The sequence below is a fragment of the Parathielavia appendiculata genome, assembly GCF_033297405.1.
Source record: "Parathielavia appendiculata strain CBS 731.68 unplaced genomic scaffold N657scaffold_21, whole genome shotgun sequence".
NCBI classification, from domain to species: domain Eukaryota; kingdom Fungi; phylum Ascomycota; class Sordariomycetes; order Sordariales; family Chaetomiaceae; genus Parathielavia; species Parathielavia appendiculata.
Genome location: NW_026944240.1, coordinates 133,599 through 159,179, shown reverse-complemented (window position 1 = coordinate 159,179; position 25,581 = coordinate 133,599). Strand labels below are relative to the sequence as shown.

Sequence of the window (25,581 nt, the reverse complement as noted above, 5' to 3'; positions counted from 1 at the left end):
AGATAATTCCTTCGGTGAAACCGAGTTTGCCATATCTCCACCTAGCAGTCTCGACAATTGGCATAAGATACCACAGAGACAGTACAGCTGTGAGTTTGCTTGCGGTGTTATCTAACGGTGCCGTAGCGCTCCAGGTTCCACATCATCATGGCGAGAATGGTAGCTAGTACGAGAAACTTCATTCCACCGGCAGTCTAGGACGAGGTCAGAGTAGCCCGCCACTTGCCAACCAAGCTCGCGATGCAGCAAAGATCCACCTAGAGCAACCATCGAAGATCTTCCAGCCGTTTCCTGGAAAGGAGAGGAACATGTCTTAAGGAAATAGCATCGAGAAAAAAACTGAACCTCGTGGTGTTGAGAAGCACAGTATCCGGCTCACGTGGCTATAAAAGGCAACGCTCTTTTGTAGCTCTTGCGCGTTGCATGCGCAGGTCGCCTTCTCCACCTTGAAAATTTTGCTGTAGTACGCGCACGCCGCCGTCTGCACGCATTCCCACAGCGTCAGTGTCACCAAGGCACGGAATTCTTCGAGCAATCTCTTCGTTTCTACGTCTTCTTTGCTTGCAGTTTGCTCAAGCGAAGCTTTCCCGCCTGTCGTTGGGGCTTTGTCCCCTCGGGCCCGCTTGCCGCGGTTGGCACGTGAGCCGTGTTGACAGTCCGTCGCGCCCATCGTTTTGTCAACATCCATCGAGTTGCGCACCGCGCGCTCGTCGCGCCCTTGCTGCGACATCGCAGATAGGCCCAATTGAATGCGCTGAGCACGTTCCCTTTGCCAGATTTAAATTTGGAGGCTGTGTTGTGGCTGGAGGCTGTTGTATTTTTGACGCTAGAGTATTGCGATACATTAGAGGTAACGTATCTTATAAGCGAGTGACCCATATAACCGAATGACCCACCCCCCCGGCCACGCGACACCTCTGCACTCAACAACACATTTTCCCTACCATTCAAGATGCCCACTACTTTAAAAGAAGCTCGGCTGATCTTAGCCCTCGAAGCTCTCGAAAATGATGAAAAACTAAGCGAGAGAGCTGCAGCCAAGATTTATGGGGTCAACCGTAGAACCCTAGCGCGCCGACGCGCCGGCAAGCCTGCACGATGCGATACTACGCCCAACTCGCGCCGGCTTACCGATTTCGAAGAGAATGCTATTGTTCAATACATTACTGAGCTATGTGCACGAGCTTTCCCACCGAGGCTGCGTGGTGTAGAAGATATGGCCAACCAACTGCTACGCGTACGCGACGCGCCCCCTGTCGGCAAGCTCTGGGCACACAACTTCGTCAAACGCTAGCCAGAGCTCCAAACGCGCTGTTCGCGCAAGTACGACTACCAGAGGGCTAAGTGCGAGGATCCAAAGGTCATTGGAGAGTGGTTTACACTCGTACAGAACGTCAAGGCCAAGTACGGTATCGTGGATGACGATATCTACAACTTCGACGAGACCGGGTTTATGATGGGCATCATCTTCGCGGGCATGGTGGTCACGACCTCGGATGGCCGTACCAAGGCAAAGCTGGCCCAGCCTGGTAACCGCGAATGGGCAACCGTGATCCAAGGAGTCAATGCTCTCGGCTGGGCCACCCCTCCCTTCATCATCTTGGCTGCGCAATACCACCTCGCCAACTGGTACACCGAGTGCAACCTCCCAGCCGACTGGCGCATTATACGGGGTGGCTTTGCAGGTGCTGGCCTTGTGCCGTACAATCCAGAGAGGGTGCTTTCCAAGCTGGATGTGAGGCTCCATACACCAACACCCCTGAACTCGCGGGCCAGCACTCCACAACCTTGGGTGTTCCAGACGCCACACAACCCCCGAGAAACCAACTCGCAGTCAACGCTCCTCAACACTCGCATCGCCAATCATCAAAATAGCTCTCCAACGTCAATGTTGGCTGCTATGGACCAGCTTGCCAAGGGTACGATGGCTGTGATGCACCAGATGACCCTCCTTCAGTCAGAGGTCTCTTCGCTTCGTAAGGCCAACGAGGCACTAAGTAAGCGCCGGAGAGCAAAAAGAACACGTGTACGGCTTGGAGGATCACTTGCGGTACAAGATGCAAAGGATCTACTTGACCAGACCGCCATGGGTGGAGAGGTGGCGCAAGAACAATTGTCTGACGCACCTGCTGTCACGGCACGGCTGGTCGGGTTGGTTACAGCCCGGCGACAGGTGCAAAAGACAGCTTCATAGTGCAGCCAGTGGTTCGATCTGTCGGATTGAATCATTTGTACCCTTTTACGGAAACATGGCGCAACGGTATGGCTGCACGTTGTGTGCCGTGACACCTGCTTCCGATGTAATTGTAGTTAGTTCTTAGTATTGTTGCGGTATATTTGAGGATAGTTGTTATGGTGTCGGGGGGGGGTGGGAGTGGGTCATTCGGTTATAGGGGTCACTCGCTTATAAGATACGTTAACGTACATGATAAGCGAACGTCCCAGACAAGCGAACGTCCCACAAACTCACTCCTTCGTACCTTCCATCTTTTTATCTACTTTCCTTCACAACGCAACGTGCCCCTAAAAAAAGACAAAGCCCAAGTGCAAGCAGCCCTTCAAGCAATTCAGAACGATCCGAAACTAAGCCTAAGAGCTGCAGCTAGGATCTATTCTGTGGACTACGCGAAGCTCAGTCGCCGAAGACGCGGTAAACATTCACGAAGCGACATTCCAGCTAACTCGCGCAAATTGACCGAACTGGAAAATCGGTTATTGTTCAGTATGTCCTCGATCTGGATTCTAAGGGATTTCCTCCCCGCTTGTCTAGTGTGGAAGATATGGCCAATCGACTACTTGCCGAACGCGACGCGGGACGCGCTGGGCGCACAACTTCGTTAAATGACAACCAGACCTCACGATCCGATTCAATCGGAAATACGACTACCAGAGGGCCCTATGCGAAGATCCAGATATCATTCGTGGCTGGTTCGCGCTTGTACGGAACACAATCGCGAAGTACGGGATCTAAGAGGCAGATATCTACAACTTTGATGAGATTGGGTTTTTGATGGGCGTTATCTCGACGGTACTAGTTGTTACGGGCACCGAACGGCGTGGTAAACGGAAGACAAGGCAGCCAGAGAACCGCAAATGTACTTGCGAAAGGGACGTCGAGGATAATGCATCAGTTTGCATTGTTGAAGGCAGAGAACCAAAGCTTTCGAGCAGTAATTGAGGCGCTAAGCAAACGCTGGAGAGTAAAAAAAAAAAAGGTTACGGCAAGGAGGATCGCTTACTGTGCAGGATGGACAGGATTTGCAAGCCCAGAGAGATGTTGCGGTGCAGATACGGGAGGAAACGCAGACGGGTAGTGGTCGGAAGCCGAGGATCGAGACGCGCACGCGGCGTTGTGGCAGATGCGGCGAGCCTGGCCATAATGCACGCACCTGTCAAGGAGTTGCAAAAGTGCCCGAGGAAGACCATTCCGAGTAATTTCAATCATTTTTGTCAGTGTTGGTTGAATCATGTTGAAATATGTTGTGCAGATGTGTTTTTGTGGGACGTTCGCTTGTCTGGGACGTTCGCTTATCATGTACGTTATAGGGCAATACTCTCTCCTAACTATATTATTATATCCGTTATAGTTCTAAGAATAGGAAATACCTTGCAAATAAGCCCTAAGTGACGTGCTAAACCGAAATCTCCTACTTTACCATTCCTCCTCCTTAACATTAACGTGCAAATTCTGTAAATCCCTAAGTATATCTTCAACTGTGGCCTTTCGGTCCACCTTGTGTTTTTGACCACATTCTTCTTGCTTCAATCTAAAAAGGGCGTCTATATGTCTCCGGCCAAATCGTCTGTCTAAGGCACTCTTACAGAAGTAGTGAAGGTGAGCAGACCATGGAGGTTTTACGAGGGCTGCACCAAACCGACCTTGCAAGTCATAAGCAACGCTGTTCACGATGAGTTTTTCCAGGGTGCAACCGATAAGGAGTTTCTCGTCTCCTGGAACAAATTTTAGGCCGCCATTTGCGATATACTCGGCTTTTTCCTTGGAATAGTCTGTCCCCTTTATATGGTAGCCTCTCTCGACATCGGGGTTATTCTTATTCAGGCTTGGAAGCCCAACCCAGATCATTCCTAATGGTGTGATACCGACGATCCTAGCAAGGGTTTCCTCTCGTGTTTGCAATTCAGGATCTCCAACCAACGTAATGTGGTTTTTGCGCTTTCCCGACGGTTTCCGGTTCTCCTGTTGTTCTATTGGGTACAAGTCCCTTTCCTCCGTGGTCGCTCTTCCGAAATCCATCCGCGCCTTGTTACCGCCAGCTTTACCGTCACGTCTACCTCTCTCACTATCTGAGCTGGGAGAGGTATCATTAGAGCTGTCATCGGAGCCATTATCGGAGCCGGCATCGGAGCCGGCATCGGAGCCGGCATCGGAACCGTCATAGGAACTACCTTCTGGATCGTCATCGGAACCGTCGTTATTTTCTTTGCCAGCTTCTTTCATATCTGTATCACCATCAAATGGTGACCTGCCAACATCTTGTGGCGCTTGCCAGACCTCTATCTCTTCATTTTCAGCCTTCGATGAGTTTTCTTTATTCTTTGTGGCTTTTTCGGATTTGGCAGTTGGAGCTTTCGATGACCCTTTTTTATCCTTTTTGGCCCTCGATTGCTTTTCGTCGTTCTCGGATTTGACGAACTTTTCTTTTTCCTCCGAGGACTTCCTAAGGTGATTTCTCTTCTTTTGGCCCATTTTGAAATTGTTCGCTGAATCTCGAACAAATGCGTTATGAGTGTATCTAATTAGAATGATGAGAGTGCGTCTGAATTTATATTGGTCTGCTGTGGATGATTGAAAGAATGGAAGGTCTTAAAATCTAAAAGTGATAGTAGCATTAGCGGAATAAGTCTTCTTTTTCGGAATTCTGAAAACTACATAAAGAGACGCTGACGACGTTACTAAATGGAGAGCCCTCAGCGCTTAGATGTAATGGAAGCTGGAAATAACCTAGCGAGAAGCAAGTGAGATGGTGTATCTTACAGTAAGCACCTAAGTTGGTGCCGTTGGGGCTTTGAGTGCGCAAGTCTGCGAAGAAAATCAGGAGGCGCGGCATCCCAAGCCTCTTGAACAACTTGCTTAAGCCTCGCACTCGAAAGACCCTGAATATCATAGTGTTCCTCAGTCCAGATTTTCATCCAAGCCCACACATCTTCAATAGGGCTGAAATCTGGGCTTCGAGCTGGCCATGCAATAACCTCGATTCCAAACACTGCAAGCAGCCACCTCGTTGCTCGGGTTGAGTGGGAGGCAGCGGTATCTTGTTGGAAAACCGTGGCCCCATTTTCCTCACAAAATGTATGGACCAAAGGGGTAATAAACTGCTGATACTTCTCAGCAGTGATACCGCCGTACTCCTTCTCCCAGAAAAACGAAGGACCTTTGATCCCTCCCGTAAAAGATCCCCAAAACATCCAGCCATGGGGCTTGGTTCTGATTAGCGCCCACGTCTCTATATCCTCTGTATCGTGGATCGTAATCCATTGCTTCCACATTGGGCCGTCGGTGGCCCACGTTTCGTCAGAAATGAGCACTCGTTCCAGTCCTCAGGGCGAGGACGCAATGACAATTGCTCATATGCGAAGGCAAGGCGGTTGGCCTTGTAACGATCTGGATGGTAGAAATTCGCCGTGGTCGTATGATCCTTGTATAGCCGATGGACCGTAATGCAGATGGCATACTCCCGTAGAGCTCAAAATCAGGTATGTAATGCCGTAAATCAGCCCATGGAAGCCTGCGCTGGAGAGGGTCGGCACTGAGGAATTTGATAAGGGAGGTTTTCTCGGGACTCTTGAGGACGGGCTTGCGACCACAGCGGTTCTTCTGTGGGGTGAGAGGCCCAGTCACGGCATCTTGCACTTGATTGACAGTCTTGCCAGTGGCCTGAGTTATTTCGAGTAGTCCCACTTGCAGTGCTTGCGAGTAGTACTTGCAGCGCCCTTGTGCCTCGCCTACGCATTGCTCGTCTCTCACAGTTCCCACGGTCAAATGTCTAATACAATACAATTGATTGACGCCCGGCGGATAACCCGAAAGGGCAACTAACTATTACGCATGGGCCGAACTAGCTTACCTAAGGCCTGCGAAATATCGTAACGTAATACGATGGAACAAAGTATCACATATAATACTGTAGTCCCATGCATGTCAGGTACCTGTGAGGCATAACAAGCTGACGCGTTTTGGCCAATCGGCTGAACACACCCAAACTTCCCACTTTACTGTGGTCCCTCTTCAAAGCAACTCTTAGTTTCAACAACTCACAACAGCACGATGGCACGGCCACAGGGATCCAGCGGTACCAAACAGCTTACTACCGAGGAACGCCAGCGAGTTCGGGTTTTTTATTTCGATGCCAGCAAAAGCCAAGCTAAGATCCACAGTATCACTGGCTATACCAAAGCCCAGATCCGGACCGCAGCAGACGCAATTCGCCACTCTTGTCACTTTTCAGCAGTTTCTATTGGAAAATACATCTAAGTGTAAACTGCAGCCCAAACAGCCGAGTCCTTCGCATCGACGCAGTGCAAACCAGCCAGCCACGGGCAAGTCGATCGCATTCAACCAAGCGATGCAAATCAGCGCCCTGATCAACCACAACAAAGATCTCCATGCTTCGCCTATAGCCCAGCGATTTTACCGTCTTCAAACACAAGGCCAAGTCCGGCCTCTCGACCCAGTTCTTCGGAGCTTACGCTATTCAAAACCTCTTACGCGCGACGGAGAGATCAATTTCGCTAATCGTAAGATGAGGAGAAAAGAGGAGCTGGAAGAGCTTTCGCAATGAGGAGTTCAGTGTCAGAGGTAAGTGGGCATTGGACCCACACCCCAACAACCACTGAGGAGCGCATTCCCCACAGGAACAAGTACGGTGTAAGCGCTAAGAGGCCTAAAAAGCAGCCTTCAGACATTAAACAAGAATGTGAAAAGCGGAAGCCGATTTCGCAAGTGACTGTACCCGCGCTCAGATAAAAGCTTACCCTAAAGCTATTTCTCGATAATAATAGTGTCCTCTAATATGAAGTTAGATATCTATATATAACTACGCAAAAAGTTGTCCTTGCTTTCGGCCTTTTTATCATTCAGTTCGTTCTTATTTTACATGTTATTGACTGATCTAATCGGCTTTCCACATGGCTCCACTCATTTGTCAAGTATTGGACGCTCGCAGCATTGGGATGATGGGGATGCGCGTCCGCATTGAGTGTTTCGCAGACGATGAAACTGTCAATCAATTCGAAGGCTATACGGACCGCGATGGGCGCGTGGAAGAGTGGTTCCCTATTCACACTACGTCGAGAAGTCCGGATCTCGTTGAAGATTTAGACTATGATCGAGTCCTAGTAGTCTTTTCCACGGGAATCTACTTCGGCAAGGAGAGGTCTCCCTGGCACACCATTAGCACCGAACTCCTCGTTGTTAGATCTACCCAACACACGGTCACTCTTCAGCTTGGCCCCACGAATCTGGATTTTCGGTTTAGGCATACGTCTTTTCCCCCTTGGCGTTCGTCCCTCGGGACTCGGGACGTTGATTCGACGAGTGGGACAGAAGCTAGCACATTTGAGACTAAACCTTGTGCAAGGTCCACAGCAGTGAGAGCAGTGCCTCCCCCGTCAGTTTCCGACCTCCCTCAACGACAGCCAGTCAATGTCGCCAAAGCAGCCACCAGCAAGAAGAGGAAGTCCGATGCCGACCACTATGCGGAAAGACCGAAGAAAATTCCTAGGGTATGTTGAAAGAGTGGTAATGTGATAAAAGTATGCGCTGCTTGTTATCTACACCAATAGAGAATTGTTAGCTCTGGTAGATTAAGAACATTATCTTTGTATGGGATTTAGAGCAGAAGTAGACGCAGAGGAGCTACGAACAGATCTCGCGGCAGCGAGGTGCAGGATCTTCAAACCCACAAGGGCCCCTGCTTCCCACATGCCGGGTCCCACCCGCGGGTCCCAGCGGGCACGACGCAATCGCCGTGACATAACGGCAACTATCTGCATTGATTAAATAAGTGCATCGCGTCAAGTCAGACCAGGATACAAGTTCGAGAGGGAGCAAGATCTAGAAAATAGGGCCAGATAAAGATGACGCCTTGAGTGCGAGAACAAACGTACATTTGCAGAACCTCTGGAAGTTCACGTGCAGGGACACATGACAACTAGGAAAGAGAGGACCTTGAAACATGGGCAGACGCTGCCTGTCATAGATAGCGGTGGTATATAACGGGGGCAGCCGCAACTCACAGAGCCTACGAGCTAAGCCACGACATCCACGAGGCGCCGTGCCCAAGAACTCTCGCGAGATAAGAAAATAGAGGCGCGAGCCCTACGCAATCATGCTAAGTGGTCCTATCAAGCGATTGCCCGGGCCTCGGGAGCGACTCAACGGCAGGTGCAGTGGGCTTGTGACGGCCCAGTCACTGCACAGAAATCTGGGCATGTAGGCAGACTTCCGTTGATCCGTACTCCGCAGAAAGAGATTCTCCGTCATTACCCCGAAGCCGACAACCTCTTCCGCGAGCTCCCATGGGGCGATTTGAAGCACTATATCCCGGGGCTTGAGCTCTTTGGAGGGACTGCGATCTTCAAAGCCCTACGATCGATGGGTTACTCAAGGAGGAAACGCCCCCGCAGGATTGAACTAACTGCTCAGCACCGGGCCGCACGACTCGCCTTCGCATATGAGCAGTTGGCTCGACGACCTAATCTCGAGGACTGGGAAAAGGTTATCTTTAGCGATGAGACTTGGGCTACTAATAACTCTATATGGAAGAGGTGGATTACTATACACGACACCGAAGACCCTCGAACTTGGGCACTTCTTCGGACAAAATCACACGGCTGGATGTTCTGGGCTGCTTCGCTGGACAGCACAAGGGACCCGGGCTCTTCTAGGAGAAGGGATACGGGGGTGTAAACGCTGAGAAATATCAGCGTTATGTACTTCCACTTGTGCGGCAGTTCTGGGAATCTTACAGCTGCGAATTCGCCTTTCAACAAGACAATGCTGCTGCCCATATAGCTCAATCAACGAGGCGTCTCATTACGACACTTGGACTTGAGCTATTAGACTGGCCTGCACGAAGCCCGGACCTCATAGAGTGTCACAGGATTCCTGTTCCTGTATCCGGGCCACGGATCCGAGCAATGGATCTGGCCACGCAGGCCACGTATGCGTACGTCATGTATATGCCATGTCCCGGACCTTTGCACCGAACCTGCACTGGGCCAGCATCTGCATAAGACATGGTCGCATGCCCACACGCTAGATAGGTAGTCTTGCTCTCTTCGTGCAATATCATATGTATGTGCAGGCTGACCAGACCTTGCCGTGGTGCCCGTCACATAGAGAACCTCTGGCAATGGCTGAAGAGCTACATCGAGGACTACTATCCAGATCTTCAACGACTTAGTATTGCGGCTCTCCGTACGGCTATTCAGGAGGCATGGGATGCAATTCCGGAGGACATTTTACTACGGCCGGCACACTCGATGCCAGACAGGTTACGGAAAGTGATTGCAGCTGAGGGTGAAAGTATCGAGTACTAAATCTAATATGACTTCTCTATCAAATGGAAGTATCTATACTTGCTGCTTAATTTGGTGTCAAGGGATAGTCCCGTGACAGGTTAGGGCTACGTTATGTAGGGAGATGGTCTGTGCGTAGCTCTGCCCTGCAGGGTTTTCCCGTAGCTGCGCACAGCCCACAGTTCTGGTTCCTTGCGCAACTATTGCAGTTCAACACCATACCCAAGACTGCCTATCAATCCCGTGATATTTGGTTAGTAGGTGGGGCTTGTATTGCGCTAACGTTTGTGTAGTTGTAGATAGTAATGAGGGCTAGGTATAGAGAGGGTTGGAAGCCTGGAGTGGGGCTTGCGGTTATGATCTGTGCGCAGGGCCCACATGCAGTGCTTTCCCTGCGCCTCGCAGCCAGCCACCTTTGCTCCCCTCGTGCAACCACGACAATACAAGCAGATACCTACTTGGTATCGTGATAATGGTCAATTGTGGTAATTGCGTATTGTCTCTCGGCTCAAGCTCTAGATTGCTCGCAGTTGAAGATAACTACGAGGCTTCCAGAGCGGAACTCCTCGTTTAATCTATAATGAGGCACTTGCCCTCTAGCTCAAACCCCAACCTGTCAAGCTTCCCGTATCGGTGAAGAACCTAATGTGTTGGAAGCTTGAGCCCGGGTACAATAGCCTTCTGGTTAGAACTGAGAATCCGCCTTAACTACATATTATACAATATGGTAGTAAAGATCTAACTCGCAAAACAATTCTTTGCAAGCTCTACCAATGAGTTCTTTCGCCCCTGTGATAGCGATTTCGAAATCTGAACCAGTCTTGGATCGATAACACACTTCTTTATAGGGGACGTATGGATCCGATTTTGAGGTGACTGTACATATGTTTAGTTGAATACCTCCTATAGAAGCTTCTGTATTTCTTACCTCTAACCTTCCCAAGGACGAACCTGTAGTTGACTGGTGAGGTCCTAGCAGTGTCGAGGGGAGGGGAATTTGGCTGCGATTGCAGGGAGGAGGAGCTCCAGGGGCAAGGAGGTCTGAAAGTTCAGGCGAAGATCCCAGAAATCCGTCATTGCTGCCAATATCCGGTTCTGATTGTTCCTGGTGTGTGTAGCTGCTTTCCTCGAGTCCGATAGATGGATTGTCCAACACGCTATTTGGTGATTCCGAGAGCGACCAGAGAGAGGAAAGACTTATATAGCCTTCATCTGATTGTATCGATTCCGTTGACTTGAATATGCCAGGCGATGCCGTAGTTGGCATATCCGGCAATGTTAGAGGAGTGGAAGAACCTTCCTCTGAAGAAGGACTTGGGTGACCCGAATCAGCTGAATCTAACTGCCGTTTCTTATGTTCGGCAAGTGTCTCGAAACAGTCGGAATTATGTATCTCGTCAAGCGACCTGAGCAGCTTAGGAAGTTTGGTGATATAACCTGGTGAAGATTCGTATGCGCAAGTTTTGCCGTCCGTTCTCTGGATTATAACCGCAACATTGAATCCGTAAAATTTGTAAAAGGTGTGACTTTTCTTAAAGATGCCATTCTGGCGGTTTCTTACGCCTGTCCAGTAGTTCTTGTTGCGGCCGCTTGTTTTTGGCATTTTGAGGGTCAGAGAGCACGAAGGTCACAACGGAATTTTAGCAAGGGTCAGAATGGTCTATATGTATTCCAGGCTATGGCAGAGACATTCTGGTAGCACCAACCGAAGCGCTGAGCCTCTGCTATATGCGTACGCCGTCCTTATGAGACCGATGCCGCGCGCTTCAACGACCAACCATTTCGTATCGTATTACTAAGACGCTTTTACATGACAAACACTTCCAAATCGGGTACCGCGCGCTTCGAGGACAACTTTCTAAATTGGGCGCCGCGCGCTTCGTTTACTCGAAAATTAGTAGAGCTTCCAAAGTTCTAGCGCCAAACCACCTGAGTTCTAATTCGGACAGCACTGCTAGAACGAACCTTACGACATAAGCTAGCAGCTTAGAATGGGACCTACAAAAGTATACAACAAAGTGAAGTGGATAAGAGCTAAGGGATATCTTAGCCGTTGAAAGAATAATACCGCACAACAAGCGTAATTTAGTAGAATGGAGAAACTGAGTCAAGCCGTGCACTATCGCAAGGCGCAGCCGAGCTCCTGGAAATGTAAGAGCAACAGGATACAAAGGCAGAGGCGCCCAGCCTTTATGTGTCAACCAGGGAAGAACAAGAAATCCTAGAAGCGGAGAGGGGAGTAATCTATCGAAAAGAGTATGTTCTGAAGTTAAAAAGGGAGGAGCTTTTACAGATGCAAGGTGACACGCTTAGACTACTAGAAAAGTTGCAGTCTGCTACTTCTGAAACGAAAGCAACTTGGAAAGGACATCAAGCGGCTGTACCTAAGTGTTTAGCTGCTAGCAAAAACGAAGCAACCCTTATAGGCAGAGAGACCAGTAACCTTACGAGGTCAACGTTATAACGCTAATGCGTACCCTTACTCTTGCAGGCCGTGGCACCAAGGCTACAAACGCTCTTCCTCCTACACTAGCAGTAGTTGCCGCAAGATTCAAGAATAGAGTTGTAAATATAGACTGTTCTCTCGGGTCTATCCATTGCTTCTACAAGGGCACAAGACCTCCGATCTACTCGTGTTCCTCCTCACCGATACTCTCGTCCAAGGTCGGCATTGTTGACTCGTACTTCCGGTACCACTGTGGTGGTTCCGGGTCTATAGGGGTAGAGCTCCATCCGTCCTCCTCAAACGGTGTGATCGGCGTCATGGTTGCTCCTCCGCCAAAGACGGCAGACCACGACTCACGGGAGCTCTGTATGTGGTCAAAGCTCAATGTGAACGACGGGATTGCCAGTTTGGGGCGGGATGGCCGGTGCGCTAATTTCTGTGTATTTGGAGAACCCGGAATGTTGGCCTTTGTAATAGAGCAATCTGATTCGTACCGGGAGGAGATCTGAGGGTGGGTCGGTGACCGGGGCGTTCGCATAGGCTCGTCAGGTCTATCAACCCCATTCTCAACACTGGGATCAGCAGGGGCTGGCTGGCATGCTTGGTTTCTTTCTTCGTCCGCCTCCGTGCTATCGGAACCCGTAAGTCTGTATCGGGGCGGGCAATCCGTGTCAACAATCAGAAGGTCGACCACTCCGCATCCAAGAACTCCATAGACGAGTATCTCGCCCTGCTTGATACCGATGACAGCACTGGTACCGGTATATGTGGCGTCCTTCTCGACCCCAGTCCTGTTGCAGAATACAACGATGACCTCCTCCTCCTTGTCTGCGCAAATCACGGGCTCAAGCCGCTGAACCCAGTAGACAAGTGTCTCGACGTCGGGCTCTTGAGGGCTGCGGCCGAACAAACTCGGATTTTGGTCTGTCTGCCAGGCCATCATCAGAATGACCACGTTTGCCTGAGATTTAACGATATGAATCCCAAATTCGAATGCGTCCCAAGGGGTATCCGGCTGGTAAGGGCTGGCCGACGTCAGCATGTTACCGTAGGGTAATAATTTGCCCTACGGCAAGACCTACTTGAGATCCGTGCCGATGCCCATCGCAACATTCCCAAACCCAGGCATTTTGCCCCGAAAAAAGCCGCCGGCGCTTTCGCGAGCCCAAGTCTTATCGGTATAGTACAATGACGATTTCCTGTAATTGCCGACGATGTTGCCATTGCGGTTGACAATGAGAGCCGAGTTGTAGTACTCGTGGGCGGCTGCGTCCACCTTCTCTGCGTACCCTACTACAACGGTGCAGTCGTGCTTGAGGGCAGTTATTCGGGCCCACAGCGAAGAGATGCCCGAGCCAGCTTCTTCGAGGGAGGGGTAGATATGCTGTAGCGACTCGAAGTTGTAGCCTGTAGTATACATATTAGGTTTTTCGCTAGATTGTAGGAGGTTGGATGTTCCCGTACCGGTGAAGGCAAGCTCTGGTAGGACAAGCATGTCGAAAAGGACCGAGCCATCGGGATCTGCTGTTTTAAGGGCGGCATCGGCTCGGCTGAGATTGTTGTCGATGTCGCCGACCTGGGGAGCGAATTGCAGGCATGCTATCCTCATAGTGCTTATAAACTCGCGGGATTAGTCTCTCCAAAGTCAGCGCCGCAAATGATGCCTGGATTGAGGAGGTAACCGTACTAAGTATATAGACTGTGTTATAAATAATCTGATGATGGCCAACCTTACCTGGTGAAACGGATCCAGGGACCTCTTACATGTGGGGACCTGATCCATTGGTAAGCCACTGTGGATTGGCTACTTGAACTCTTTGTCTCGATCCTTGGCTGACTGCTAAAGCGCTACCGCAGCCAGCATCACAGTCTTCCAGAGGGCATGACCACGTCGACCCCTCCTCTCAGACTCGCCCAGCCTTCGCAGGCGCACCCTGCTTCAGCAAGCTCACAGCTTGGCCACTACTCCAGACCTCCAGGCGTTCGGTCGGTCCAAGCTCATCTACGCCTCCCGTCCCAGTCATGTCAAGCAAGCTGACCAAGTGAGTACGAGCACATACCCACAGGGACGCTTGACAGCTGCCACCAACCACACGGCCAGCACGTCACCCACATTCCGCCCGCTGTCGCTTAGCTTCGAGCTGCTGCTGGTCGGTACGATAGTTCCGCGGTAGGAAGACCCCTTTGGCGGGACTCAGATTAGAGACGAGGCACTAGTTCTTGTCTGGTAAACTTCCTGTGACCCACAGCATCAGAAAATCTGCTCGACGCTCTGGTATCTAATTCGGTAATCATATGGGATTGTCATCCTACATGCTGCATCAGCACCTTCCTTTGACTTATCGCTTCAGGGGAGGTCTGCGGTCGGACGGGCGGATGTCAACCCGACCATTTCGCAGCATGAACTCTGGGGTGAGCAACAGCGAGACAATGAGAAACTGGAGACCTTACGGCTCGGTGGAATGAGCACAGCGCTAACGTGTGATTGTGATGAAAGATTCCATTGGCCGGTTTATACAGTGCGCCCTCAACTGTCGCAGCACGGAGTCTCTAGCATCGTCAGGCACAGTGATATGTCTTACCTGCATTTACACAGGAGGTGAGAATCATAGGATGCCAGCTACCGATAGCAGAGCAGGCCTTACTGTACGGCAGTACAGCGAGACGCGGAGATTGAAATTAGATTCCCGGAAATCCTTCCATGGAATCGTCAGGGTATGTGACTTCCTGTTCAGCGTCCAGGCAGATGATATAAAATCATATCTGGCGACCAAGGACGACTTTAATGTTAAGCACTTCGGTTGTCTAAGATTTTATTTGTTTGGTGTATCATACGATGGATCAGCAAGACTGGTTTGGACTTGATCTTACTCAATTTGGGAGCCTGGACAATCTTCCGCCCCTTGAGTTCGGTACTCCTGAGGGACATCTTGGCCTCGGATCATCACTAGGACCCAGCACTGCGGCTGATGACGAGAAAAGGTACAACCTCCCCTATCAGTTGTAGGATATAGTAGCTGATTCCACAACAGAATCCTAAGAATTATCCAGGACATGTCTCTCCGGATGGACCTTTTTGAGCAGAGGCAGGCAGCAAGGGACTCTTGCCTTCAGGAGCTCGTAGCGAGAGCGGATGACGCCTTGAAGAAGCTGGATAACGCTACGGCGGAATTCCAGCAGAGCATCGAGGTGCTAAAAAGCGGTATGCAGAAATTCACCGTGGGTCTGGTGCAGAATATCTTGGGTGACGAAGTTATGACGGACAGCCCCGCAGAGCCGAGTACATAGGCGAAGGTAGATTGGGCATGCTATATACATTTCACTCTCCGCCTGATGGAAATTGAACTTGCATAACGTTAACTACTTATTATTACGCTTTTGTAAGATGCTAGTTACTGATCCTTGTGATATGATCATATAGAATAAGTATAGTATAATTGCATTGCTTCTTGGTGCCTCACAAGATAGAGAATGGGTCACCGCGGTATCCTTTGGACGAGCACTCCATGACGATGGTTGAGTACCGAGGGGATACTAAGCATTCCGTTTAATAGCGATTTGAACTGGATCCATTGGCGTACGTACCTGTTCTTCATATGGGTTGAGCTGGTCTTGGCTAAGCGGAGACCCATCGAGAACTATCCCACGTATGCTGTTTCTCTCAGCATCAAGCCCTTGGAGTTTCTACCCTAAGAAGGCTCATAGTCAATACTAGTGGCATCGGTACGCTTTCGCAGAAGCTTTTCCCCCGAAAACATGGCAACTTTCTTATGTTCCGGCTCGATGTCGGACCCATTGATCTTGTTGGAAGACCAACAGCCTGTCACGGGCGGGACAGGCTGATAGTCCAATGACAAGTATATTCAGGCTAAGCTACAGTCTGGGCTCTATTCCGTCGGGTACGGGCAGGCTTGATTGTCAAGACGTAGCTCGAGGAGCTACGAACAGGACTCGCGGCAGCGAGTTGCAGGATCTTCAAACTACAGGGGCCCGTGCTTCCCACACGCCGAGCCCCACCCGTGGGTCCTAGCAGGCGCGGCGCAATCGCCGTGACACAACCACGATTCCACGGTGACACGCCTTTAAAAACAGTGAACTTCTTCGAGTGCTCGGGAGCCGCCCAGAAACTTGGTCAAATTGAGACTTCTGTTGACCATCTTTTCCTCCAGTTCCCTTCTTTAAGCTGCACGGGTGCCTCCCAGGCCTTATGCAACACCTGTGTGTCACCCTTGACTAGGGTATGGCACCGGCAACCCAGTTTCCGTCTTTCAAGTGCCACCACTTCCAACAGATCTCTTCGTAGCCAATAGGACGTTTGCCTTGATGAACCCACTTAGGTGGTGGCTATGCCACCACCTAAGTGGGTCAATTGATGCCTTGTCAATGGAGCAGGTTTGGTCCGCTGGCAGATGAAATTCTGAGATGCAAGAAGAGCGAAGGGGGATAGAACTCAAGACACATCCTTCAGTTTTTTGCCTTTCTGTCGTCCTAATTCGAATACTGATGATAGAAGGGTGGCCACGTTGACAAGGTGTTGCAGGCTTTGCTTTTGGGCCACAGTGTGGTTGACGCTGGTGTGAGGCGGCAAGGCGAGCTCATTGGCTCGGTCATTGCAGCTTCTGACGAAGATGGCAGGTTGTGAACTCTGGGAAGGCGGCGGGATGCAGAGGCCACCATGCCGCGAACAGCAGGCAGCTTGGCTCGCTCCCGAATGCCGTCGCATGAGCCTTGGCATCTCCACCTCAGCGCGAGACACACACACACACAATTATTCCGCCCGGCGGGCTTAACCCGAAAGGGCAACTAATACCAATTAACCATACATTTCCCAAGATATTCCTTGATCTCCTTAAAGCCCATGCAAAGTCCATTCTAGCTCGTATTCTCTCTCCTACCGTTTTTCTTCGGATTCTCGTGGGTTAGTTGGGGTGGAAGGAGGCTGGCTTGAAGGCGATTCTCCAAGTGTTCAACGTCCTATCCTCGGCACTCGAAGCGGTGCCTGCTGTCCGTGGTACGAGGTGATGAACGTGTGTTCGGTGGTGGAGGGTGGAGGGTGGAGAGTGATCGCTTAGGGGTTTTAGTCGGCCTGCGGTGGGTTTGCAGCAAGGGTGGTCTTCAGTCATCAACGTCCCCGGCCCACCTTGTGAACGGAGAGACTGCTACAACCGGCTTGGGCAAGTGGCATTTTTCTGGAAGCATGTCCACAGTAAGTCGAGCTTCGAAAGGCGCACATGTTTCCAGGCTGACTCCTCCTGAACAACAACGGAGCATAGCAGCGACCGCGCAAGGGATCTTCTGGCAAGACAGGGGACGTGCGGCCGACAACCCATTGCGTAGATGATTGGATTATCCGTAGGTTTCTCAGTATGGAAGCCAGGAAGCTTGGCGCGGTTCCCATACCTAATTGTCAGGCGAATGATGGATCAGACTGCCCTTGTTGGGGGCCATTTCGAACAAGCACGCGCTTCGAGATATTCCAGACTGGGCGCATGCAGCTCATGCCCGTTAGTTCGAGACAAGGTAGTGTGTCTAACATCATTTAGGCAGGTACCTAGACAGCAGCCCTCCCGTCGACCTGGTCGCCAGGCAAAGGTTCTCAACCGCTACCATGGCTGATCCATGTTCTGTAAGGTCCCTGGATATCCACCAATTCACCGACTTCGATGATACACGGAAGATCCCGGGCCAGGTCTGGGCTGCCAACGAGGTTCTCCTGGCATGGATGAGCCGGACAATTCCAACCTCCAAGGGCCCCAACACATCGTACTGTGTAGATACGCAGGCACCGTGACGGCGTGCGACATGGCTTGCAGCAAGCTTCAGCCTCGCGATCTGGAGACAGCCTGACGTGTCTCGGGCCCGTCCCGCCACCCCCAGGACTCGGAAATCCAAGAAGTGTGGGGCATTGGTTACGCAAGATGTCCGTGATTTTCAAATCCAAACCAAATCCGCACTTGAGAATCAGCCCATGTCTCTTTGGAGCTGCCCTTCCAACGCAAGACCGTCCAGATACGAGAACATCTGACTGCTCCGCACTACAGTGGGGATCCAAAAGTCTGTCACACCCCAATCAATTAAACGCGCGACGCGACACGACACCCACCATCTTCAACCTTTCAACCAACCTAGCTTCAACAAACAATGGTCAATTTAGACGAAATCGGGGCCAAATTGACGGCCGGCCGTCGACCTGGCCAGGAGCTGTCAATTGCAGCACGTGCAGCTATTATTGGTGCCGTTGCAGCCGGGGCTAGCCAGTCGGCTGTTGCTCGTGCGTTTCGCGTCGAAAGGACAGCAGTCTACCGTATACTTCAACGGTTCCAATCTTCTACCACTGTTGAATCCAAGCCTCGAACAGGCCGGCCAGAGGTTCTTACACGTCGGGAAAAGCGATTTATCCTACAGTTGGCTAAGCGCTTCCCTCGGCATACGACTCAAATGCTTACTAACAGCATAGACGGCCGTATCTCCCGCTCAACGGTACGTCGAGTTCTTCGCGAGCAACGGGTACGCAAATGGCGTGCACAGAAGAGGATCCCATTGTCAAAGGCAGTAGCAATGGATAGATATTCATTTGCCTGCTTTTGGTTAGAGAATATTGAGACCTTGATCCGAGTAAGTGACTCCGAAGTTAGCCTCTGATCTTGCTAACCAACCTAAGACCATCTTCACCGACGAATCGTCATGCCAAAACAATTCAAGTAGCCCAACAGCTTGGGTCTTCCGGTTCCCTTCTCAGAAATGGGACAAGAGCTTCGTCAACCTTCAAAACCATGGCAAAGGCACGATTTCGATCATGATTTGGGGTGGCATTTGGAAAGGGGGGAGGACTGACCTTGTAGTCATGGAACGTGACTACCAACCACCACAAAAAGGAGGATATAGCTCTTGGAGTTATCAACAGGCTTTGAAGAAAGGTCTTCTTCCGATTTACGATGGCACGCGGCATTTCCAACAAGACAATGCGCGGGTTCATACGTCTGCATCTTCAACCACATGGTTGTTAGAACACGCAGTTGAGGTCCTTGATGGTTGGCCAGCCCACAGTCCAGATCTTAATCCAATCGAGCACATGTGGGCTCTATTGAAACAGAGGATGAAGCAGCAATACCCAGATGTTTGGCTATTGAAGAAAAACCAGCTGGATGTGGCCGAATTTACTCGATGTCTTCGGGTATGCTGGTGGGCAATCGACCAGGCCCAGATTGACGGCCTGCTTGACTCAATCCCCCGGCGGCTGGCTGCAGTCAAGAAAGCCAGGGGTTGGTATACAAAATATTGATCCCTGGAACCAAGGCTTTTATCTATATATATCTGTTTTACTAGAGCTTTTGGTGGGGTTGCGTTATGTATAGATATGCTGATGGTTTCAGTGACCTGAAGAGCGGGTGGCTGGGGATCTGCATGTGGGGTGTGACAGACTTTTGGACCGTTACTTTAAAACGCCCGTGCCGTAAATCCAGTGTGGTTAAAACGGGGTGTTGGTCAATAAACGCAGTGAAAATATCGTATCTAAAGACGCCGTTCTCTATTTTGAGGTAGATTAACCTCGGAAACAATAACTTTCCCAACGGGAGACAGGTGAGCCTAGCTGGACTTAGCGATATTGATAACCTCTGGAGACGCGGGAACTGGGACAAGAATTCAATAGCCTTCTCCTCGTGGGACTCCCGGACTAATAGAGGATTGATCGTGAGACTCGTAATATATTTGTAGCTTTGGGTCGGCCAGGACGGAGGAGCAAATGTTCCCTCTAAGTCGATGTGCGTAATGTTCGGCAGAGAGTTAAGCGTAGGAAGTATGATCTGGATAGCCTCTTCGATGTTGTCTTCAAGTTTTGGGAGAAGCCATATCTTGCCGATCAACTTTGCATACTGCGGCTTTCTAATACCACGCCAGCGATACTTGTTGAGATGGCCTATCGTGAGCCGGCTAAGGCAAGGAAATAATTGGAGGAGGCGATAAACCTTTTTCCGATAGTTACGTAACGGAGTCTGCCGTTCTGTCTCGATGAATTCCTTGTACCTACAGAACGCTTTATCCGCAGCTTGATCCAAACGGGTCCCGATTGCGATCCCCTCTTTTCCAACAAGCAGCGGGTGAAGCTGCCAATTGATGCGTGACTGTGGGGTCCATGCGCCATGATAGACTGACAAGTGTTTCGTGTAGATAGCTGAGGCAGGGTTCTCTACGATGAAGTCTACGAAGTCGTCCAAGCAACTTGATGTCTTGAGGACAGAGAGATGCCGGGCAAGGACAATGTATCCAGCACACGCCCAACGGCGACAGACAAGGCGAAAAGCTCCAACGTCGCTGACATGTTGGAGATTAAACGCAATAATGATTAGGATTTCGTTTGGTATATGCTTCATTTTGTCCGTAAAACTCAGTTTGTCCCTAAAACCACAAGCCCCAAGAGAGCGCGTATAGTTGGGTTTAAAAGGTTTAGCACTCTTCATATCCGATAACTAGCGTGGCTTACTAGATGTATGATGACCGAATACTTTGCCTGTGTTAATTTAGTACAGCGGCTAGAGAGCTATTTATGTTTCTTACTATAGTCGCGTGGGTGATCTGCTTATAGTGCTGCTAAGGTCAAAGATGAAAAGCGGTAATTAACGCTATAGTAAATTCACAAACTCATTCAGCGGCGCAGAGCGAAGGTAATGTCTAGGAAAACAAAGCATTATACGTAGACGATAAAGAGAGAGGGCGCTATCGACACAGGAAGGTGCTCCATGAACCATATATGTACATCATTGCGCCAAAAATGCGAAGAACTCTATGAGCGAGCTCACCGAAGCTCGGCTCAGGCGAATAGGTTACTATAATCTCCGTGTTTCAATCTACTCTTTGAGAACTAAGAAGGGTCATGATAGTCCAAAAAGAATCAAGGGATCATCACGTCCATGCCCTAGTTGTTATCAGTGGGCGTGCAGTTACCACTCAGCCTGGCCGAACTACTGCGCAACACTTGTTCTCTCTCTCAGAGCCACACATGTACCTCTAGTGCGGCACGTTGACCTGTGGCCTCTACACTTATAGCCCAATTTTGAAGCTTGCTAAATAACCCTCTGTCATGCCCCTTTTCCCAAACCCCCGAGAGCATTATGTATCTCACCCCATTGACATCCTCTTTGTCCCTCTTCCTTATAAGCGAGCCGAAGTCCTGTTCTAATCAAACCCAGAAATCGGAGGTCGTGATCTGACGTCGACTATGGTCTCCAATGCGGGTTTGCGCATGCCGGATGGTAGAATGTCTAACTGGTCCGCAATCCATCTGTCATCGCCCAAGGTTACCAGGTTATCATGTGAGACCGTCTCAGAGCAGCTATTACATTAAAAGCAGCCCAAAGTCACCTGAGTCCCTGATCAGGTATGTTGATGCCTTCTGCTCTAAGCGCACGGCAACCATTGTAGTGAACGGGTTCACGTCTAAAAGTGTAGAGGGCTTGCACGAGTTGATGACCAAACGTCAAAGAACCGGATGTAGTTAGCGTGCAAAGGCCCTTTAGGCTTCGTGCCTCCGGGCAAATAAAATCCATCCATCCATCCAGGCCCAAAGTCAAAACCAATTTATAACGAATCTACACGTACTAACGTGATTCAAAAACAGATATTAGCATCCTAAAATTAGAAGCTTCACGCCGTAAGCTATTTAATCTCCCACTCTCTCCGATCTAAAGATTGTATAGTAATATCTTAACTACTTTTTATGCCACTTTATGTAACATGTCTCTTCAGTCATTGCTAAGATGGGACGTCGACGAATTGTATCATATACGTGCTGCAGACATAACGGTTAGCTTTTGGGGTTTTAAGAAATGCCTAAACGCAGATGAGCAAAAGCGAATTTCGAAGTACCAAATGTTGAGCTGGGACAAAATGACGAAAGAACTTAGAAAACGATTCTCCAACGTTGATATAGCAGAATTTGTATGCGTTGAGCGGCAAATCGTATCACTCCTATTATCTTGGAGAAGCGTGATATATGAGATGAGACGATACCTTGAATACGAATCTCATAGCAACGGTTCATGGGAGCTCAATACAGAGCTGCTTGATCCCCAGGCTTGTCTTCGCATTTTAGATGTCATTCCGGCTCGTGTTAGCCTTGGCACGACCGAGCTTACTGCAAATTACAAACGACAAGCTACAGACGATAAGTTTTTGCAGGATATACCTCCCGAGGGAAAAAATGCACGGATGCGCAACGACAAAGGACGTTCTGAATATACCGATAAATTAGTACACTGGAAGAGCAAGCGAAATGTACTTACTAAATCTTCCGAAGAGGATAGGAAGCGCCGCTTGCGTCAGAAGATGAATTGACACTGGTAATCTTTAAAGAGTAACTAGAGCTAACGTTATTGGTTTCCGATCATTTATCTTGTCATTTGTGGTTGTAGCAAGTCTTGAAATATCGGTTTGTGTCACGGGCGGGACAGGCTGATAATCCAATGACAAGTGTATTCAGTCTAAGCTACAGTCTGGGCTCTATTCCGTCGGGTACGGGCAGGCTTGATTGTCAAGACGTAGCTCGAGGTGCTACGAACAGGACTCGCGGCAGCGAGTTGCAGAATCTTCAAACTACAGGGGCCCGTGCTTCCCACACGCCGAGGCCCACCCGTGGGTCCTGGCAGGCGCGGCGCAATCGCCGTGACAGTTTGGTTTATTTATTATTTTATTATTATTCATACACCGCTATGCCCTAGGGCTCGCCGGACCCTCTACCACGAATTACAAAGGAAAACCATGCCTATAAGGCTGGACTAAAAACCCTTGTCTTCCCTATGCCAGTCTGAAATCCTGAATCCATCCGCTACAGTGAAAAGAAAGGCGCAGATAGCCAACTAGGCCATCGAACTAGCCTAGCTCTAGCCGTAGAGCTAGCCTATACTCTAGGAGCCCCCCAAGAGCATAGCAGCCACCTAATCACCTTGCAAGCCTTCTCTCTTTGCTCCCCCACCCGTCAAGAGCCCTATACAGGTTTCTCTGTGAGCGTATCTCTGTAGCCGGCCAAGTCCTTGGCTTCGGTGTGACGAATCTCGTAGCCCCTACTTCTGAAAGGGGCTCCTGAAGATTCAACTTAACGACGGGGTGAGGTTCGGTGAAGCCAAAGGGTTCACAACAAGTGCACAAGCAATTGTCTCGACAGTAGGTGTAGCTGACTGCTTGTATTGCTTACTGAGGAAGCTACAGTGCTGCCCGTGGGCGTCAGAGATCGTAGATTATGTACAGCTTCGTCCCCCAGGTACCCTCGTACCTGGATCACTGCGATCACCTTTCTTGGTGGTGATCCTGGTGAGCCGCTCACTGCGCTCACCCGGCTTCTTGAGATACCGGTCATCCTTCCTGCATGCCCCACTCTTAGCCTTCCCCTAGTGTTACATGTCTTGATTGGCTTTTCGTCGCGTCACCAGGTCTCTATATGGTTGGTTCGTGACATTCGGCGGTTGGCGGCACCACACAGCTAAATGTTCCACTGTTTCCCTGCCCTGGCCGCATTCGCAGTAGGGGGTAGGTACTCGAGAGACCCTAGCCCGGAAGAGGAAGTCCTTGAGGCCTATAGCCCCAGTCCGGGCCTGGGTCAGTAGGGAGCTGTCGGCCTTTGTGAGGCCCTCATGCTCTTCTAGTGCCCTTTGTCAAGTTTCGGCCGATGACGGCCGGTTGTACGGTGGGCAGGGCCTGGTTCCGAGCCCTTGTAAGGTGACACACACAGGTTCACCAAGGAAGATGCACCGAATCCACAACGAGACGCAGGCAAGACGACTGTATTGTGCGTGCACCACTGACCAACTGACTGATCCTTGAGAGAGGGAAGTTCCAAGTCCCAATCTGAGTCTCCCGCTCTCCAGATATCCTCCCTCTGTTGCGAGTCATGTTCCCTTCGTCATGAAATCCACAGTGTCTCGCCTGCCAATAGCCCAGGTGTAGGGCTCATAGTGGGGGCCGTGACAGCCCTATACCGTTGTAGTTGGTTGGTGGCCACCTGGGCCCACCTGGCCTTCCAGGCCTTATTGATAGCCTCTGTAGAGTCTTTGCCTTGGGCTCTCCAGGCTGCGATAGCCTCTGTAGCTTCCTCTATTGCTAGAGGTTGTGTCGGCCCTCTGGCTCTTTGTAGTCCTTGGAAGCGGTTGCGGATCCTGTTGCAGGCCTCCTCGACTAGCAGGCTAGGAGGCCGGTAGCTTGGGAGAGGAGGCTTTGTTGCAGGCTCTGTTCCAGGCCTGGTTGCCAGCTGAGAAGCCTGAGGAGTCGGGAGGGTAGGCTCCTGGAGCCTGTCTTCGAAGTCGGCTAGCCTCTTGTTAAAATAGAGGTCTACTGGAGGAACCCACGTTTCAGACTCAACGCGTCGGGTTGGGGTAGCCTTATAGGCCCCGGCCACTATCCGTAGGCTTCTGTTCTGGGCCTTCTGGAGGTCTTTTGCAATGCCCCGGGGCTGACCGCAAATGGGGGTAGGCTTGTGGAAGCTTGAAGCTCCATAGGCTAGGGCACTGCGAATGCACTTGGTATAGACCTCCCGGGCCTTGGCGAGGGCTGGGCCCCAGGTCTTGGCAGCTATTCTGGATCGTGCGAAGTCCTGTGTTTTCAGCTTCCCGGTGAGCCTTCCAATCTAGCCTCCAATCTAGCCAGACTCCAAGGAACCGGCTAGAGGGTGTAGGCTGTATGGCGTTGAAGCCTTGGCCCTGTGGGTGGGCCAGGTTGACTGGGTTTGGCCATTGCCTTCGGCCTTTGTTGAAGTGGATCAGCTCGCTCTTTTCTCCGGCAAAGACCATCCTCTAGAGTCGGCCCACTGTAGGCAGGTCTTCCAGGCCTCTTCTAGTTGTCGGCAATTGACCTGGGGCCCTCGGCCAAAGGCTAAGAGGTTGGTATCATCTGCAAAGCCTAGCTATCCCTGGATGCTTCTCCTTCAACGCCCTATATAGGGAAGCAATATAAAGGATGAAGAGGATAGGGGATAGTGGGGAGCCCTGTGGTACCCCAGCCTTGACTGGTATAGTCTCTGTAGCTCGGCCGTCGAAGTAGAGCGTGGCCGTCCTATCTTCAAGCCAGGCTTTAATCCACCGCACTAGCCACCCAGGGAAGCCGCAGACCCGGAGGGTATCTAGTAGAAAACAAACGATTCTGGAGGCTTGCTGGGCTCTCGGGCAATAAGGACATTGTGACAGTTTACTTCCACAGCCGTGAGTTTGCTTACGTAGAGCTAGTTTGTAAAAGCCTGTTACGCACGTGTTCTTAGCCTCTCGCTTGGAAAATAACAAAGAAGGGCCTTGTATGCATCTTGTCCAAGAGCATCGTCCTTTCTGCTATAACCGGCTAGGACGGCTGGCAGGTTGGGAGATATGCATGGTAGGTCGGAGTGTTACCACCTGGGACATGCTGATTAGCAGCGCCTGAGGAGCAGGTGCTGAGGAACAGGGTTTTTCCCTAATATCAGTCTCGCAGGGTAGGCAGTGCTTTCAATTTCCTGTTTCAGTGAGCACTCACCAATTTGCTGCCGGCGAAACATTAGTATTTCACCTTCTAATCTTGTTGGACCATCTTAGTTGGCAGATCTCTGGAAGCCCCCACCTTCCCCATCAGTGTTGGTTATA

General features: G+C 50.5%; 6 protein-coding genes across 6 annotated transcripts; 1 reads left to right on the top strand and 5 right to left on the bottom strand.

Annotated features, from left to right (window-relative positions):
* Nucleotides 1-107: 107 nt before the first annotated feature.
* On the bottom strand, nucleotides 108-769 carry N657DRAFT_693401 (uncharacterized protein; the record flags this gene model as incomplete). Its single annotated transcript, XM_062797216.1, has 2 exons — nucleotides 380-769; nucleotides 108-194 (listed from the first exon to the last, which is right to left on the bottom strand). Exons 1-2 carry the CDS (start codon nucleotides 728-730, stop codon nucleotides 108-110), a joined length of 438 nt encoding a protein of 145 aa, XP_062643687.1. The 5' UTR covers nucleotides 731-769.
* A 2,905-nt stretch (nucleotides 770-3,674) lies between these two features.
* On the bottom strand, nucleotides 3,675-4,795 carry N657DRAFT_705996 (uncharacterized protein; the record flags this gene model as incomplete). The annotated part of the gene is made up of 2 exons (XM_062797382.1): nucleotides 3,880-4,795; nucleotides 3,675-3,688 (listed from the first exon to the last, which is right to left on the bottom strand). The coding sequence occupies exons 1-2, from the start codon at nucleotides 4,706-4,708 to the stop codon at nucleotides 3,675-3,677; spliced, it is 843 nt and encodes a 280-aa protein (XP_062643686.1). The 5' UTR covers nucleotides 4,709-4,795.
* A 7,372-nt stretch (nucleotides 4,796-12,167) lies between these two features.
* N657DRAFT_580849 (carbon-nitrogen hydrolase) lies at nucleotides 12,168-13,595 on the bottom strand (the record flags this gene model as incomplete). The annotated part of the gene is made up of 3 exons (XM_062789484.1): nucleotides 12,168-13,011; nucleotides 13,069-13,393; nucleotides 13,451-13,595. 3 exons carry the CDS (start codon nucleotides 13,593-13,595, stop codon nucleotides 12,168-12,170), a joined length of 1,314 nt encoding a protein of 437 aa, XP_062643685.1.
* Nucleotides 13,596-14,644: 1,049 nt separating this feature from the next.
* Nucleotides 14,645-15,317, top strand: N657DRAFT_674591 (uncharacterized protein). The gene is made up of 2 exons (XM_062795763.1): nucleotides 14,645-14,968; nucleotides 15,019-15,317. Exons 1-2 carry the CDS (start codon nucleotides 14,823-14,825, stop codon nucleotides 15,272-15,274), a joined length of 402 nt encoding a protein of 133 aa, XP_062643684.1. The 5' UTR covers nucleotides 14,645-14,822; the 3' UTR covers nucleotides 15,275-15,317.
* Nucleotides 15,318-19,509: 4,192 nt separating this feature from the next.
* On the bottom strand, nucleotides 19,510-20,238 carry N657DRAFT_557450 (uncharacterized protein; the record flags this gene model as incomplete). The annotated part of the gene is made up of 1 exon (XM_062787958.1): nucleotides 19,510-20,238. A coding segment is annotated over one exon (729 nt), but the record flags the coding sequence as incomplete, so codon positions are not given.
* Nucleotides 20,239-23,698: 3,460 nt separating this feature from the next.
* N657DRAFT_649689 (uncharacterized protein) lies at nucleotides 23,699-23,946 on the bottom strand. The gene is made up of 2 exons (XM_062793777.1): nucleotides 23,893-23,946; nucleotides 23,699-23,855 (listed from the first exon to the last, which is right to left on the bottom strand). Exons 1-2 carry the CDS (start codon nucleotides 23,928-23,930, stop codon nucleotides 23,711-23,713), a joined length of 183 nt encoding a protein of 60 aa, XP_062643682.1. The 5' UTR covers nucleotides 23,931-23,946; the 3' UTR covers nucleotides 23,699-23,710.
* Between the last annotated feature and the right edge of the window lie 1,635 nt (nucleotides 23,947-25,581).